Genomic DNA, 15,988 nt, shown 5'->3' on the forward strand with positions numbered 1-15,988 from the left:
TCTTGATTGCCGACGGCAAGGCGACACAAAGAGCGGCACCTGCCAGTGCTCTACTCCCTCCGACGTCGACGTGTTTCAGCGTGGTTCCTGCTACTAAAACCTCCTTTAGCCCGGCCTAAAAACACTTATACAACTATCGTTTATGCTCCCCTAGTGCCACGTCCAACGCCAGCTTATGGCTCGGAACGAATCTTCAGTAGCATTACCCAACTCGCGAACATTGAACCTACCTTATCTTATTAAAAAAAAAAAAGACTGTTGATTCGTGTAAACTTCATCTGTGAAGACATATAATGGTTTCTTATACTCGATTCAGGTACGGTAGAGCAAGACGTCGAGGGTGAAGGACATTGGTCTCCAGAAAAAAATCAGATGTTTTTCAAGAATTTTATAACGATCGGCCCGTATGCAGAGGTTCCAGGAGGAAACTTGGGCACGATATAGCTATAGAACGAGGACGAGGGACGAGATGACAACGTTACACTCATCAGAGCTTTCGAGTTGTAGGTCGAGTACTCCAGCAGATCCGTGCAATAAATTGGTAATATACATCCTGTCACGCGCGTCTGCAAATGGTGGAAACATCTGCTCTGATCTCCGAGACCCAGTCATACGCTACTCACTTCCTTTGTCGACCGAGTCTCGAACTTCCAAACCGCACAACGAGTCGTTCAGAATTGGTTCAAAAAGAGGGAGTTTATAACAGCGGACTTGGAATATGGCGGCAAGTCCCGGTCCCATTGGTTGGCGCTTTGTCCCAACGCCACTTGGGAATAAATCGTTGTTTCGAGTTGCGTCACTCTCATCGACCGCTATCATACTCTCCCTCTTGCAGCTCACCGAATACGAGACAAATATCAGATTGTGATATGGTCGATCCGCAGGAAGAAGAGCATGTCAACATGCTTGTCATGATGATGGGGGATCTCGACCCTCAAGTTGCAAGACGCGTTCTTCGAAGACACAAGGGTAACCGAATTTCACTCTTGTACTGGTAGAGGGTTTCTTATAGTGTACAAGGTGATCCGGAAAAGGCGGCTGCCTCTATTCTCGATAACGATCTACGAGGAGAAGATGCGACGTGGCCCGCAGGCTTTGGCGCACTGCATGAGACATCGAATCCGACTAGTGGCCCACGAACTCCTCCTCGTAGGTTTCCACTCAGACTGGCTCAAATCCTTGGGGAAATAATCATTTTTGTCATTGTAGCTTCCAAACCTGAACAAAATCAGTCTGTGATAGATCTCACGATTGACGAGGACAAAGATTTCAAGAGGGCTCTTGAGGCCTCTTTGGAGACAGCAACTACCACTACTTTTGGTCCAAGCAATCGAGCCCCAGACCCAAACTGGGCCGTAGTATCATCCAACGTGGGTAAAATGTGACAGTGACCCTCGTCATCCAAAATTCTTGCTAAGTTCCATTAGGCAGAAGTCCCGGCGGGTATATCCCAAGACGATCAGACTCTGAACCGCGCTATCCAAGAGAGCCTGAATACAACGTACCGTGATTATGTCGAGCAGGAGCTGGTGAATCCGCCACCAGAAGAATCGATTCGGAAAGACGACCGGTAATGTTCACACCTTTGTTGTAGCTGACTTCACGTTTACTCACATCTTGTTACCTATCCATGAAGTCCTGTGGCGCTCCGCGCTACGAATGCCCTGTGCACGTACGCGAGCCTCTTATTTCAGGGTCTGTTCTTCGTGCCACAAGTCAGGCGATGTCTGTGCCAGTGGAGCACGATTACTCCTGACCCGCCGAAAGGAACACCTGGTTTGCTTGACTTTCTAGATATGTTTCCTGAAGCCATGTGCTAATCGCGTGTTTATAGAAGCCGCAATAATGCTTTTAGTAGAATCCTTTGTCTATATGGATGTGTGTGTCGCCAACAACATGACTGCCGACATCTTGATCGAGGCTTTCTCCGCCGGCACCCCGAGAGACGGCACCGAAAGTCCTGGAGAAGTTTGTTTCCGTAAGTGCTCGTCTTATATCCATCGTGAATCCACACGACGACAGCCTTACTGGAGGGGAGCTAACTGAAGGACAGAACTCTTCAGTAAGCTGGCGCTTCAAATAGAGCAAATAGTGTTCAGCCAGGCCGCTAGCCAATCCCACCAATGGCCCAGGTAACGACAGTACCCCGTCGTTCTCCCTACTATACACTAACCACGTCGTTCCTCAGACTGTTCCACTTTAGATATGGCCCAAAAGACTCGGAACCCAATACATTGCCGCTCGACAGCCGCATCGACAAAGCCGTCGTCAGAGTCGACATCCGCGACGGCGAACCTAGTCACGACCTCATCTCTTGTCTCTCCGATCAACTTTCTCATACTGGCCTCGGCATGGCCCAGCAAGTCATCTTCGAGTCGTCTGACGTTGTTGCTTTTCAGCTCGTCCGTCACGAATCTCTTCCATTGTATACGGGAAACTCTGCACCGAGGCAACGATTTGAATACCCGAAACACTTGTACCTCGATAGGTTTATGAAGGAGAATGCGGAGCTGGCGATGCAGAAGAAAAGACAGCAGAAGGACATTCAGGAGGAGGTGCAAAGGCTGATCTCGAAGAAGAGCGCACTGACACACACAAATGTAGGTTCCGATTCTCTTGGTTGATGCTCGCATGTCTTGATCAGGCTGTTAATAGGGCAAAGAGAACCTGAAAGACTTGTACGCGACACTATATTACTTCGAGAATGTCGCAAACAAGGAAGACCCGGAACGTAAGCTGATTATCGAACGTGCCGCCATGAAGTTGCGCAAGATCGTGACTCGGATAGAGAACGAATTGGAGAGTAAGTGACTCGACGAATGTTTCTTTTGCCTATCTTCCGATACACTCTCTGACCTGGGAGAACAGCTATTCAAACTCAAGTCAGCAATCTCCAAGAACAGGCCGTCAAACTCTTCGACGACCCAGCTCTACAACAGCAACGAGTGAGAATACTTTTTTCTCATGCTTTGAGTACCGGAAGCGCTGATACTGACAATGACGGGTCACTGTACAGTACGATCTCCGTGCTGTATTCATCCACGATGGCATACCCGGAAGATCCCATCTCTATTCGTACATCTCTCATGGCTCGCGATGGTGGAAGACCGTCGATTATACTGTCACCGAGGTATGGCCTTCCCCTACTCACTTTGTGGGCTCAAGACTCATATTCACCACCAACATAGGTCTCAGAGGAAATTGTCTTAACAGATGCAACAGGCCTCCACATGGGTGCTGGTCCTTACTTCCTAATATATAATCGTGCTCTATCGGAACACGAAGAAAAGGCAACCCTGGCGTGGCCTGAAGGTCTCAAGGTCCGTTCTCCATCTATCTTGTGTGGTAACACATTTGACGAGACGGAACGTCGATGTTGCAGGATGTCGCAAAGAGAGACAGCTACCTTCTCCTCCAGCAGATGCCTCCGGAAATAACGAAGGATGCGTTGGCGATATCACCACCGACGTCGCCATTTCCGTCGTCTCATGTCAGTCCTTCTTACAGTCCGAAGGAAGACCCTATGGATATCAGTGCTTGAGGAAGGTCAGGCGTTGACCATACCCTGGCCACATGCAGGCTGCAAGCGCACAGATGAACTTCGAAAGGTGAATGACGGCAGTTACATGATTCGTGGTGTATGTTATTTCGGTACAGTTTCGTGTTTGTACAGATGGAATAGTACAAGATGCTTCGAAATGGACCATACGAACGGAGTAAAACTACCCTGTAACAACTTTCAAGTTGCGTATCGACCGGATGCACGCTGATGTGATTTAGTTTCATCTATCCCTGGTCTTGGTCGTTGACCGCATTACTCTTGTGCTTCGGGGTAAACGTCCAGCTTTCAGGAGCAGGACCCAAGAACATCTCGGAGATCTTGACCCAATCTCTACTGTCCGGGCTGGCGAGTAGTGTTTCTAAACATCAAAGAGGTACAACATCTGTTAGTATGGCGATTCGAAAAAGCTCGATGTACAGGGCCTGATGTGGAGACAAGCCTCGATAAGGGAAACGAGCGAGGCGCCACGCCACAATCGGGCGGCTCGCCTCCCTCAAGCACAATGGCTTGCTTCACGCCAGCCGCTGTATTTCGAATGTGTCTTGGAGGAGTGGAAACGATAGAGACCACATACCAAGCTCACTCCTGCCACGGAACATTGGAGCGCGATCGTTGATGCGAGGGGGCAAAGCTTCCAATAGACCTAACATGGTATCAATTAGACTGGGGCGTCTGGGCACTGAACAGTCGTGCTGCAACAAGGGCTCAGCGTACCTATGGGGATGTACCGATATTGGAAGGACAGGGCTTCGCATAGATACCTCCGTGTCGTGTTGACGCCAGCGGTATCCGAGCCGAAGTGACTAAGTTAGAAGCAAGAAAGAATTGCATGTCCGGTCAATTTGTGGATTGGCATAGCGTCTAATTGGAAGAAATTGTGTCTCACGTTAACCCGAACTCAGCGTACTGGAGATTTGAGTCAGTATGAGACGCCAGCCAGTCAGATACACAGTCGGAGGCTCGGATGAAAATAGGCACTACGATACTTACCTTACGGATGAGATCCAATCGTTCGACAGCGCTAATGTCCCATTCTCTCCTCTCCTTGATCTCGGTGAAAATCCAGGGCTTGATCAGGGCACCTCTCGCGACCATTATTCCATCCACACCACTCTCTTCAACACAGGACCAGTAGCCCTGAGCAGAGAAAGCATCGCCGCCACCGAAGATGGGGATGCGTGGAACTAGAAAGACCGCATATCTCAATCATCTTTGACATATATGGATTAAAGACTGGAGGGAGAGAATGCTCTTACGGTCTTCATCCGCTTCGCGCGCCCGGACGGCATCGACACACTCGCGTATGTAAGCCCAGTCCGCGAGCTTCGCATACCTTTGCTGACGCGTTCTTCCATGGAGCTAGAAAGCAAACGTGTTAAACTCGGAAAGCACGGTCACGAGAGGCGAGTACGAGAACGAGAAGGTATTTGTAAACACGCTAGAATGACATACGGTCATAGCAGCTACGTTCCACTCTGATGCAATCCTGGGCATGAGCTTATGAGACGTGTTGCGACCCTCGCGAACGCCGGTCCGTAGTTTTACTGTCAAGGGGATCTCGCCCAGCGCTCGATTCATCCCAGTCAGGATTTTACCCAATTTTCCCGGCGCATCGAGCACTATCGTCACAGAACCATGAGAGGCCAACCGTTAGCAACAGTAAAAGGACCCCGGAGGATAACCATCGTGGGGATGGGGTGCCCCGGTAAAACCGTGCAGGAGGTTGTTATTCAAAAACTCGGAACACGCACGCGCCGATCCACTTCCTGTCTTGAACACCAAATCAATGGGACACCCGCAGTTCAAGTCCACGAAATCGATCCCTCCAGCACACTCGCGTGCAATGACCTCTGCGGCGGGTGTGAGTAGTGATGGTTTATTGCCTGCGAGCTGAATGCCGAACATTTGCTCGTCCGGGTGGCGTCGGATCAAGGACCATTCTTCCTTGGAGGCAGAAAGGAAGGAGTTGGCGAGGCCCACTGATTTGTTTTCCGTCAAAAAGGATGCGTAAGGAGGATATTTGGAACAGGAGAGGCATACTTTCGCCGCATGTGATGTCTGCGCCGAGGGAGACGGCTAGCCGACGGAAAGGCTGAACCAAAAAGGTATTGGTGAGTGTCGACGTCCGTTGTATGAAGTATAGAGCATACCAAGTTCCCGACGGTCGTTAATGGTGCGCTAGAATCGTAATCAGTGTTCAAGTTATTTTTAGCGAACTGTAGTTGAACAATCCCACAGGTCTGAAAGGGTTGTAATTAGAGCTGAAGTCGCTAGGAGTAGAGATGGATTTGAGCGATCCCACATGTTTTATTACTCCACACCAGTCGCTTCTTTTCGACAAAGCGCGGTCGAACATCAGGCGTATCAGCCTGAGCAGCAGCCTCGACATCGGAGTATTTTGCCGGTGCTGGGAGGAGTGATGGAGATGGCGGCGGAACCTCCACCATATCCTGTTCAGGTTCTTTGAAGATGATAGCAGATTCCGTATCCTCCTTTGATGCCGGTGTTGGCGGGTCCTTTGGGGTGGCGTCGGCTTTGGCTTTAGCACTGCTAGCATTCTCTTCGTCTTTAGCGTCTTCGAGCTCCTTCAAGTATGCAGCAGTGATTGGAAGCGGATACTGAATGGAACACCAATCGCATATCAGTCTTCCACAAGACCTTGATGGAGAACTGATTGAACGAAACCGACCTTCTTTGTTCGTAAAAGTTTCATAGTTTGTCCATCGAGATAATTTATTTCCGTAGACGATCGTAGACTGTTCGACCTTTTGCTGTCATCTTGAATAAGCGACAATTTTCCATCCTCTTTGCGAACATGACCGCCGAGAAAACGGCATTTGAAACCATGTCGGCAGGCCCCTGTTTCTTCAAAGTTTGGGCAATGGGTAGAAAAATCGACGGAGTCTTGAGCACTGTCCACCGCGGCCTCCATGTTATTTTCGGACCCGGTAAGCTTCACAAAAGGAGGGGTGTCGGTTAGAGGGTCGGTGATATTGAAGTAAATATCTCTTGGTTTTGCGGCAAGGTAAGCCGGAATATCGTGGCTAAACCGACATCTAGCAAACACACAAGCACAAGTCAGACATGTCGCGTCAAGACGTACGGAAAAGTGACAGATGGAGGACGTACTCTGCACCGAATTCGCAGTCTCCCCCAGTTGCGACTCTCCAACAAACGTCCACATCATCCTTCGTCTTCTGCCATCTTCTGCCTTTATTCATGCCGCGATTCGCCTTCTTCTCCTCTTTTGAGAGCTTCCTCTTCTGCGAGTTGGTGAGCTTCTGCTTTTTGGCTGGAGGCTCGCCGTCTTCATTGCCGTCATCATTGCCATCGAGCCCATCAGCGCTACGAACGGTGTGCCTGGTGCTGCCTTCGGCAGCATCGTCGTCAGCTTTGGGTGCGAGCCGTGCGGCATCTGGTGAGACGAGATATCTAAAGGTACATATATCAATCCGGCTGAGGCCATGCAAGCGTGGACAAATATGCGTAAATACATACTCAGCCTTGACTGGAGCAGTCCCAGCTGGATAGGCGTCTGATGTCGCGGTGGACATGCCTGGTAGCGAAAAGTTAACGTTGAGGCGAAGAAAGCAAACAGGACGGAATTTGTAAATTATCGACGCGTACATGCAGCAGATTAGATAAGATTAAGACGCTTTGCTTCCGCCGACTTCCAAAATCGCCGTGTGCGTCTGTTTTTGATTGGACGCCACGCTTGCGGGGTGGCACGCGTAATATCGACGGAAAGCAAACCCATTTTTTTCTCTCATATTAGGCCATGTTTGATCCAACGTAGACTTTTACATTCAAAGGCCTATATGGTGAGGATCTGGCATTGAATGCAACGGTTCACATTCGAACAAACATGGCCTATTTGCCTCTAGAATTACAGCACGAAATTCATCAGATTTCTCGTATGCAACAGGAAAATATATACATCGAACAGAATTTACAATGACACAGCGACGAGGCAACCGAAGAGACTGTAATTGTCGACTACTACTCAGAATAGGATGTGCAGCATGAAAGGTATGATACAGTAGAGAGAGGGAATCGTGCGTTCAGCTTCTCTGAGAGAGATCAGGGCTTTAGCGACTTCCCAATCGACGGCCGGTTTCTTTCTTCGCAGGGCGTCGAGTAGCACGACCCTGCTTGTTGCGATAGAACAATATGTCGCCTGGGTACCAGTGAGCAGGATCGTAAAGCACAACGGGTAGACTGCAAACGAACCTTCGTCTTCGACGAATTGACAGGCATTGTAATTATCCCATAGTGCCTTGAACACGGGCGTATCACAGGTAGCGTAATGCTCGCCGAGGAACTCGGCGAGGTATTTCGTGGCCTCGGCTCCGTGGTCTGTAACAAAGGGTTGTAAGCATCAGATCCTCATCACAAAATAAGACAGCAGGAAACACATACACCACGGCATCTTGGGAAAGAAATGATGAATGACGTGGAAGTGAGCAACATCATGAAGGAAGAATCGGCCCTGCCAGCCAAGGAAAGGTCGGTCCACAGTAGCTGCCGCGCCGCGCGAGAAACTCCACTCTGTATAACAAGAGTCAGTTACATAGAAGATAGCTTCAGAGGATTGTCGAGGCTCACCAGCGGCGCGGTAGTGAGGAAGGTCTGGTGCAGTATGATGTAGATACGTGATCATTATGAACCAATGCGTGACGCAGAGCCACGGGATTCCATAGAATTTGATGACTTGGGCAGCACTGAATTTAGCGCAAGCCAAATAGATCAGGAAGATCATGCTAGCGATTCCTGCATTAGACAGAATGACAGCCTGCCGCTGTTCCTTTTTGAAGAGGATAGATTGGGGATCGAAATGGTTGGTCCCAGCGGGATAGTGCTTTTGCCCAGAAACGTTGAACACTAGATGGCCAGCATTGCGCGATCAGACAGTGCAACTAATTATTGAATGAAAAAACGTACGAAGATATGCAGGGAATGCCAATAGCTGTTGGCGGACGAGCATGAAGAGAGTATACTGTGAGAGCCGGGGTTGAACAAAAATATAGTGAAAGAGGTGGAATATTAGTTACGAACGAGCGGTGTGTCGCCAAAATATTCCTCGTAATCAATAGTCTGGTTCTTATCATCTTCGCGTGGGATGCCAAGATCGCTTCGAGTCTTGGGGACGTAGACTTCATCTTTTTCCATAGAGGCATGGTTCATATGGTGTCGATGATGCGAAATCTTCCAGCTGAAAAAAGGCGTAAATAACAGGGTGTGCAGCTGGCCGCAAACGTCAGACACTTATAAAGAACATCAAGACAGATAATCTAATATTTCTCACTATCTGATGGTGGAGTAGTCAATTCACGACCGTTCAGCTCAATATAAGTAAAACACTCACATAGCCTACGACGTTACATAGCATCTTACTGTCTGAAAAGGCATTATGACCGCATTCATGGCCTGCAGAAGAGTTCCAACGGCCATCAGGATTGGAGGCACTTCGAAAAAAATTGGAGACGAACCGATAACCCACAACCCCGTGAAGATCAAGCCCTGGAACCACCAACTGATACGAGGTCAGAGCCCATTGAGGTACATATCGTGATAACTTTCGGACGCTTACTACACGGCCCAGGTGATCCAGCGAGCCAAATTGACTTCGAACGGAGAGGCCAAACCGCGGAAGGCCAGGAGATCAAAGAACGGGTCGATGAACATGGCCAAGCGCCACACGGAAATAGCAATGGCCACGTCGCGGAGGAGGGCTAGCATACTTCTCAAAGTATTGCGGACAAAAAGACGGTCGGGAATAGCTGCTTTAACCTCGGAAATAGACCTTGAAACAAGTTAAACTAAGAAACGTCTCCAGGACATTAAGACTCACCAGTTCATTGGCGTGTATTCCGGTAATTCGTCTTCCCACGACTGGATAGGGTACGGACCAGTGGAGGCGACATCATCGAAGATTTCAACAGTCGTTGTACTGGTCATAGTAGTAGTGGTGAGCTGAAGAGCAAGAGGAGGGAGATGCGCAGTTCTGAGTTCTGCTCTCTTGCCTTTATCATATGCCGCTGATAGTATAGATCGCAAGAAATGAGGACTATGGACGTCTGTGTAAGAGTATTTTACCTCCATTTGTCAACCGACGACATAGGATCAAGGATGTCGGCATACACAGGGCACGTACGGCAGACGTTAGCATGCAGGAATCGATTTAGTCCAACTGATACAAAGGCTAACAGCCATGAGGCAGACACCGTGTCTGGACAAACGATGAGATTAGATTTGTTGGAGCAGAACTCCAAGCCTGAGGTTCTGACGGAGCGCTAACGAATGTCAGAAAAGTCTATCCCGATATGCACAAACAGACGCCGCCCACGCACAAAGATCGCCTCGTCAATGTGTGAAATTCGGACGCGTTTGACGTGCGTATGTCCGTGAGTCCTGTAGGCTGCTCTTTCCGTAAAGCTTCACACGAAAGACCCCGAAACCGTGTTATTTGTGTGCAAGATGAGACAAGACGCCTCTGCAAGTATGCGCGTTGACAGAATACAGCCGTTGAAAAGATCCTCACTCAACCTTATGGCCGTTTTCAATATCATCCGCGTTCAAGATCTCTGACAGCGCACTTTACCTTGAATTTTCGCCTGCCCATGCAAGCTATGTCCTACGTCCCCACTCCTACCGTAGATGACCTCAGCATCCTTTGTCCTGACCTTCGAGACTTTATCGCATCATTTCCGAAAACAATAGAGACTGCGACAAGTGCGCGGGCGGCAATGAAAGCAATGCGTAGCATTCCCCCTCCTCGACCCTACGACAATCCCAACTTAGATCGACTAGACCTCCAGATTTCGAGTCCAAACGCTTCTCTCGACCAACCACCGGTCACCGTAAGGATATGGAAACCAAAGAGCGGAGGCGAGAAAGAGCCACTTCCCTGTGTACTCTGGATGGTGAGCAACATTGAATCGCAAGTCAGCCCATTCAATTAACGTGCGATTTGGCTCGAAGCATCACGGTGGCCTCTTCTCCGCGGGGCCTCGACGCTTGGACAACTTCTGCGGGAGGCTTGCGATAGAGGCTCACGTAATCGTCGTTTGTCCTGCTGTTCGTCAAACTCCACAATACCAGTTCCCCGCTCGTGAGTGAATAACCCTTGTTCTTGTACCCAAACGCCTTTGACAAAGCGAGGTATGGATAGCGCTCGAAGACGCGTACGAGACCTTCCGCTGGCTTGCAACGTCGCCTGAGAGTAGCGAACTTGGAGTAGACCAGAGGAATCTAGCGCTGGCTGGGTCGTCCATAGGAGGTACGATGGCGGCTGGCATGTGTCTTCGTTTGCGAGATGAGGGCAACACGGATGCCCTGAAACTCCTCATTCTCGACGACGCCGCCGTGACAAACATCCGGAGCACATACTCCTCCACGTTCAACCCCATAAACAGGATCTGGAACGCAAACTTGACCAACTATATGTGGCAGTTCTACCTTCCTGCCGACGCATTGACTCCGAAGGCTCAAGAATACGCCGTTCCGGGACGAGCCAAGAATTTGGCTGGCATCGCTCCTCGTACACTGATATTATGCGCCGAATGGGACGACTTACGCGACGACCTGATCATCTTTGGATCCCGATTGCTTCAAGCTGGAGTGCCGACAGAGATTCATGTGAGGCTTTATGCGCATTGCAACGATACTGAGTAATTATTTGACATGTGGTTCACATAGACGTACCGTGGGACATTCCACGTTTCCGACAAGCTCATTCCCAATGCCAAGGCAAGTATTCAGAAGCTGAGAGATGTTGTAGAGGCCTTGAAAGCGGCGTTTTCTTCGAAAAGGCTTTGAGGCGGTGGAGATGTATAGATTATTCTTCGATACGACCTCTCGAAAGCAGAAATTCTGCCTTTCCTTGAGACGGTTCTCAGACCCTGTAAATCGATCATGCAGCCATGAAAATGATAAGTAAACGAGTAGTGAAGAAATGGGCGAATTTCACGTCGACTCCCGGGTCAGCTCGCCAAAGTGCACGTTGGCAGTGCATGCTCGGATCGACCTTCCTGCCAGGCTTCCAGCCTCAAAAATTCGAGCCTCCTGCCATCGATATGCTTTTTGAGCCCGATCGACACGACGTCACGATGTACAGGCAGGTAATATTGCCGTGAGCACGACTCTAGAGGACCACGAAACTGATTGCAAGTGTGTCTGGCATGGTCTATCACACTTTGCTCGCCTGCGACGTCGGACATGATGTCCGATGCCATTGTTACGACAAAAAGAACGCAATTATAGACTACACGTACATTATCTCCTCACTGAGGATGTGGGTCGAAACTCACTAGAAAAGAACCGTGCAACATTATGAGCATCAAAGACGTTTCGTTGAGAATCATGAACAATGCCAGGTACTTGCTCGGTTCGAGTTAGAGACTAATCTACTTGAGTAAGTAGTGTTCCTCGCTTGCTTGCTCGTAGTATTTCCACCATCAGTATGAGGCGATCTTATGACATTGAACCGAGCCCAGAGCTTGGTGACGAGGAAGGGCCTGAATAAGACAATCGTATCTCGAATCAAGAACTTTGACACATCTGCAAAGCGTGCCAGTACTTCCGGCATATGCCGAGCCTCTCGCATCAGTCAGCACACGACAGATTGGCGCGGTTCTGAAGCTCAACCGCTCAGAACGTCTATACCTGGTCTTTCAACTTCAGGTAACTCTAATCCAAGGACTTAAGTGGGTCAAGTTTGCTTCTCGCCGCACGGGGTACACACTCCAGTATGAAAGGCTAATCGGAGAAGGCACTCGTAATGTTCTAATCAGATTCTCGTCGTGAAAATGTCTACTAGTACTCCGATTTTGGAGACAATATCGACGAGTCTGGATTACAGAGAATAAAACCTATCTCGCGTCGCCCATCTTGATATACTTCAAGTCTGTCCTCGCAGGTCTGGGTGATTGGTTGTATGCGCGGGCGAGCAGAGAGCTTGCACTGCGGGAAATAATAAGAACAGCTCTGATATCAGCGATTTCGATAATATTGAGGTTAGTATATCTAGATGGAGTGGACACGTACAGAGATCATCGCGCTCAAGAACTCGTACACGGGGGCGACATACCAACGACGAAGTGATCCGTCCGGCGCCCGTTCATACCATCCGAGATGCCCCCCTTTACCCGTTCGTGCAAGGACGGTCCAAGGGTTAGTCAGTGCCTCACAGATAGGTAAAGTATTAGCGCCAACAATGGGATCGTCCATCGCGTTGAGACTAAGGAACGGGACTCGAATTTTAGATATGAAGCGAATGGAGCTGATGGTGGCGTAATAGTCGTCTGCGCTGTGAAACCCATATAACTTCGTGGTAATCAACTCATCATACGCTCGTAGTGAGACCAAATTTTTCCGAAACAAGGTCTCCAGCCTTGGACCTCGAATGGGACTGGACGGGTCTTTCTCGAAGGCGTGGCGATGGGTGTAAAGGAGTGAGCGCAACGCGCCGCCAAGGACGTTGTTGTACACGAGACGATTGAAGACCGATCCACGCTCGATGTGATGGCTGCCTTTGGTAAAGTCCCAGACGTTCGCTACGCTCATCATGGCGCTGAGTGGGCACGAATCGCCCTCTTCTCCCGCATATTTTGTGAGTGCGTTAGCTCCAAGCGAGAACCCTAACAAAATGTGATCGGTACGTGAAGGTCGGGACAGACGTGTTGTCTACTAACCAAGTGCGAATATCGGCGAAAGGGGAAAGTTTTGTGATATCCACAAGATGGCGTGTCGGATGTCGTCCGTGGTTCCGGCCTACATGAGTATACGTCAGCGACGAAAAACAATCCTCGAGGTCGTAGTGCTGTATGATACTGACGTGGTAAAGCATTGCGCTCGTCACTGGTGACCTATTGCAGCCTCTCGAGTTCATCACCACGGCACGTAACGATAACCCCCCTGCGGAGGTCGAGGCCGTCAACTTATGCAAAGCTGCTCGTACGTAGGACTCGTGCGAGCCACCAGTCAACCCGTGTGTCACGAGAAGTATAGGTTCCAAGTGTTTACGAGGTTTCGCAGCGAGAGAAGGTGTGACATCCAGAGCCAAAGTCCCTGGGATATCTTGTTCAAAACCTAAGTCCTAGCTTGAAAGCATTAACGAGCATACCTCCATCGAGAACACTGATCAAGGTCCTGTCACAGCATAACCGAATTAGACAAGAAGAGTTGGAGCCCAGTCGAGCTTACCTCTCGTAGAGGATAGCATCATCGTCTCGGCTGAAGAAAGTATAGATCGTGTGTGCGTGACCGCTGCAAGGACGAATTAGTGCACGGCCAGGGGACACGATATCGCACACGCACTTTGGTAACCACCATACTCCAGAGAAGCCTGCGTCATGCCGAAATAGTGACGGCATCCTGCACTTCAGAAACGAAATCAAAGTATCCGATGACTCGCTTCGACCCTTATCAGCTTCCACGATTTCCTGTAGCGGTACTGAGGATGCTGAGAAGTACGTCTCGGGAAGAGTTCTAGTATATCGAAAGACCAAAGCGAGTACGGTCTTAAAAATCACTAGGACGAACCAAAGGAGGGAAGATATCATCCAAAGATATTGAAGACAGAGGTGCGGCTGGAGAGAGAATCCCGAGAACATAGTCATTGACGGGGAACGGCACGAAGTAGAGTAAAGGTGACCAGGAGCGATTTATAGAGCAGTATGTTGTGGCAGAATACCCCAGCCTGCAATGTCAGCTTCATGTCTGTGGTAAAAATCGAACAGTACTCGGAGGCGCTAGGCATAAGCCTTCCGTACTACCGTGACTTGCCGTGAATACGAATCCGCTTGGGCTTCCCTGAGAGCCGCCTGTCTTCGGGCACGGGCCGAATGAAACAGGAAGGATCCTCAAAGGCACAGCAATGAATGTTTCTGACATGGCATGTTTAAGAAACCGTATCGGAAGGTCGCCAGGAAGGCATGTGTTACCTTTGAGGATACGAATATCTCCCTAAAGACTGTGAAGTCATCTAACTCCTCCTGAGAGGTCCTAGAGCCCCTGTTGTGAAAATATCGCTCTGCCAATTGCGAATACGATGGGGACCCCTGGGAGTACGCACGATTCAAAGCGCTAGACGATACGCTGTGAAAACACAGCCACTATGACGAGTAATTTTGCTTCTTTGGAGGTGCTTCCCTCTAAAGATCGTTAACCCTGTAAGGAAGTCCTGAACCATTCGATAGGCCAGGAAGGAATACACTGTCACTTCAGCGTGTCTGAATGAACTGATTCCATTACAGATGTAAACCGTTCTTCGTTCATACAATGTGGCATACGTATGCACCGAAAAAAATCAAGGAAAAGGCCTGAAAAGAAAGGAGGCATGGTAAGCACGATGGTCTATGACTGTCGAGATGAAAGAGAAGAGATCCAAGCCAAACCGGGTACTACTCGCCCCAGAGACGATGGAGGACGGATTAATGAAAGGAGCCGACCAGCTCACGGTGCACCACATTCCTTCGTGCCTTGCCTGAGTCGTCGTAATATTAGGGGTCTTTGAAATAGACGAAGGAATGAAAGTTTGCGAGACCAGTGTAACAGGTCTTCATTGTGGGTGCAGCTTTACTCCACTAACATGAGAAATGAAGGTCGCATACATGAGGCCTGTACGAAGAGGATGCTACAGCTGGAACGAGAGTATCATGCAAGGGCTCGCAACCATAGTCTAAAAAGTCACAACCGAATGTTGACCCTGGACTCGTGAACGAGCAGAAGGCAGGGAGTAATACGAGATGTCAGTGAGAAGTGTTGCCTTCAAGCTCGGACACAGTCTCGGAGAACACAAGATGATTCGCCGAGAGTGTAACGACACGATGAGGCAACGGGTGTGGGGACTACGCTCTCGGCTAGTCTCAATAAACCTATCGTGGAACAATCGTGCGAGGAACGGGAGGTTCAATGCAAAGACGAAGCGGTCAGCTGCAGCGTCTTTGAAGGGTAGACCGTGCCTCAGTGAGGAGTATAAGGAGGGGTCAGTTACGTTGAAGAATAATGCGGCTGTGCAACTGCATGCTCTATGGTGTAATACATCCCTGCAACAAGCCTCGTGAAGTAGGAAGAGATTTATTCCTTCCAGTCTCTCCTCCGTTCACAGGCCATTGAGATCTGATGACGCGAGATCGACCTAGTCAGCCTGTAGGGAAAGCATGTTGACTGCTTAGCTTTGGTATAGATGGGTTGCTGTCACCAGCGTTCTGGGGCTCTGGGGTACGAGATTGCAATATACGCTTGGGAATAGTCTAGGATAAAGCGTTGCCAGAAGCGACTGAGCCGTAAAAAGTAAGTTCGCTAGACACCCACATGCGTGATCAACCCGACTGATACATCCCTCTAGCTGTTGGAAGACATCGTGACCGTGAGGCAAATGGGACCAAATTCGCCGTACGTGATGCCGAGTTGCATCGATATCGT

The 15,988-nt window shown here is 49.5% G+C and overlaps 4 protein-coding genes across 4 annotated transcripts; 1 reads left to right on the forward strand and 3 right to left on the reverse strand.

The window, feature by feature from the left end:
• Window positions 1–832: 832 nt before the first annotated feature.
• STEHIDRAFT_96778 (FMN-linked oxidoreductase) lies at window positions 833–7,109 on the reverse strand. Its single transcript, XM_007303738.1, has 27 exons — window positions 7,061–7,109; window positions 6,692–6,994; window positions 6,252–6,618; window positions 5,865–6,180; window positions 5,799–5,802; window positions 5,713–5,740; window positions 5,603–5,654; window positions 5,314–5,541; window positions 5,015–5,181; window positions 4,819–4,921; window positions 4,553–4,746; window positions 4,449–4,468; window positions 4,277–4,365; window positions 4,137–4,205; window positions 3,383–3,920; window positions 3,189–3,320; window positions 3,017–3,130; window positions 2,869–2,945; window positions 2,656–2,803; window positions 2,189–2,600; window positions 2,054–2,132; window positions 1,835–1,978; window positions 1,637–1,776; window positions 1,428–1,570; window positions 1,210–1,370; window positions 1,021–1,149; window positions 833–969 (listed from the first exon to the last, which is right to left on the reverse strand). The coding sequence occupies exons 2-15, from the start codon at window positions 6,781–6,783 to the stop codon at window positions 3,787–3,789; spliced, it is 1,863 nt and encodes a 620-aa protein (XP_007303800.1). The 5' UTR covers window positions 6,784–6,994; window positions 7,061–7,109; the 3' UTR covers window positions 833–969; window positions 1,021–1,149; window positions 1,210–1,370; window positions 1,428–1,570; window positions 1,637–1,776; window positions 1,835–1,978; window positions 2,054–2,132; window positions 2,189–2,600; window positions 2,656–2,803; window positions 2,869–2,945; window positions 3,017–3,130; window positions 3,189–3,320; window positions 3,383–3,786.
• A 541-nt stretch (window positions 7,110–7,650) lies between these two features.
• On the reverse strand, window positions 7,651–9,520 carry STEHIDRAFT_156539 (uncharacterized protein; the record flags this gene model as incomplete). Its single annotated transcript, XM_007303739.1, has 10 exons — window positions 7,651–7,739; window positions 7,793–7,918; window positions 7,982–8,110; window positions 8,168–8,443; window positions 8,504–8,558; window positions 8,618–8,806; window positions 8,928–8,989; window positions 9,052–9,095; window positions 9,153–9,365; window positions 9,414–9,520. 10 exons carry the CDS (start codon window positions 9,518–9,520, stop codon window positions 7,651–7,653), a joined length of 1,290 nt encoding a protein of 429 aa, XP_007303801.1.
• Window positions 9,521–10,191: 671 nt separating this feature from the next.
• On the forward strand, window positions 10,192–11,380 carry STEHIDRAFT_110764 (alpha/beta-hydrolase; the record flags this gene model as incomplete). The annotated part of the gene is made up of 4 exons (XM_007303740.1): window positions 10,192–10,485; window positions 10,544–10,673; window positions 10,734–11,200; window positions 11,261–11,380. 4 exons carry the CDS (start codon window positions 10,192–10,194, stop codon window positions 11,378–11,380), a joined length of 1,011 nt encoding a protein of 336 aa, XP_007303802.1.
• Window positions 11,381–12,586: 1,206 nt separating this feature from the next.
• STEHIDRAFT_156541 (AB-hydrolase YheT) lies at window positions 12,587–13,935 on the reverse strand (the record flags this gene model as incomplete). Its single annotated transcript, XM_007303741.1, has 6 exons — window positions 12,587–13,200; window positions 13,255–13,333; window positions 13,398–13,630; window positions 13,686–13,711; window positions 13,766–13,828; window positions 13,880–13,935. The coding sequence occupies 6 exons, from the start codon at window positions 13,933–13,935 to the stop codon at window positions 12,587–12,589; spliced, it is 1,071 nt and encodes a 356-aa protein (XP_007303803.1).
• Between the last annotated feature and the right edge of the window lie 2,053 nt (window positions 13,936–15,988).

This window comes from Stereum hirsutum (assembly GCF_000264905.1).
Source record: "Stereum hirsutum FP-91666 SS1 unplaced genomic scaffold STEHIscaffold_6, whole genome shotgun sequence".
Lineage (NCBI taxonomy): Eukaryota > Fungi > Basidiomycota > Agaricomycetes > Russulales > Stereaceae > Stereum > Stereum hirsutum.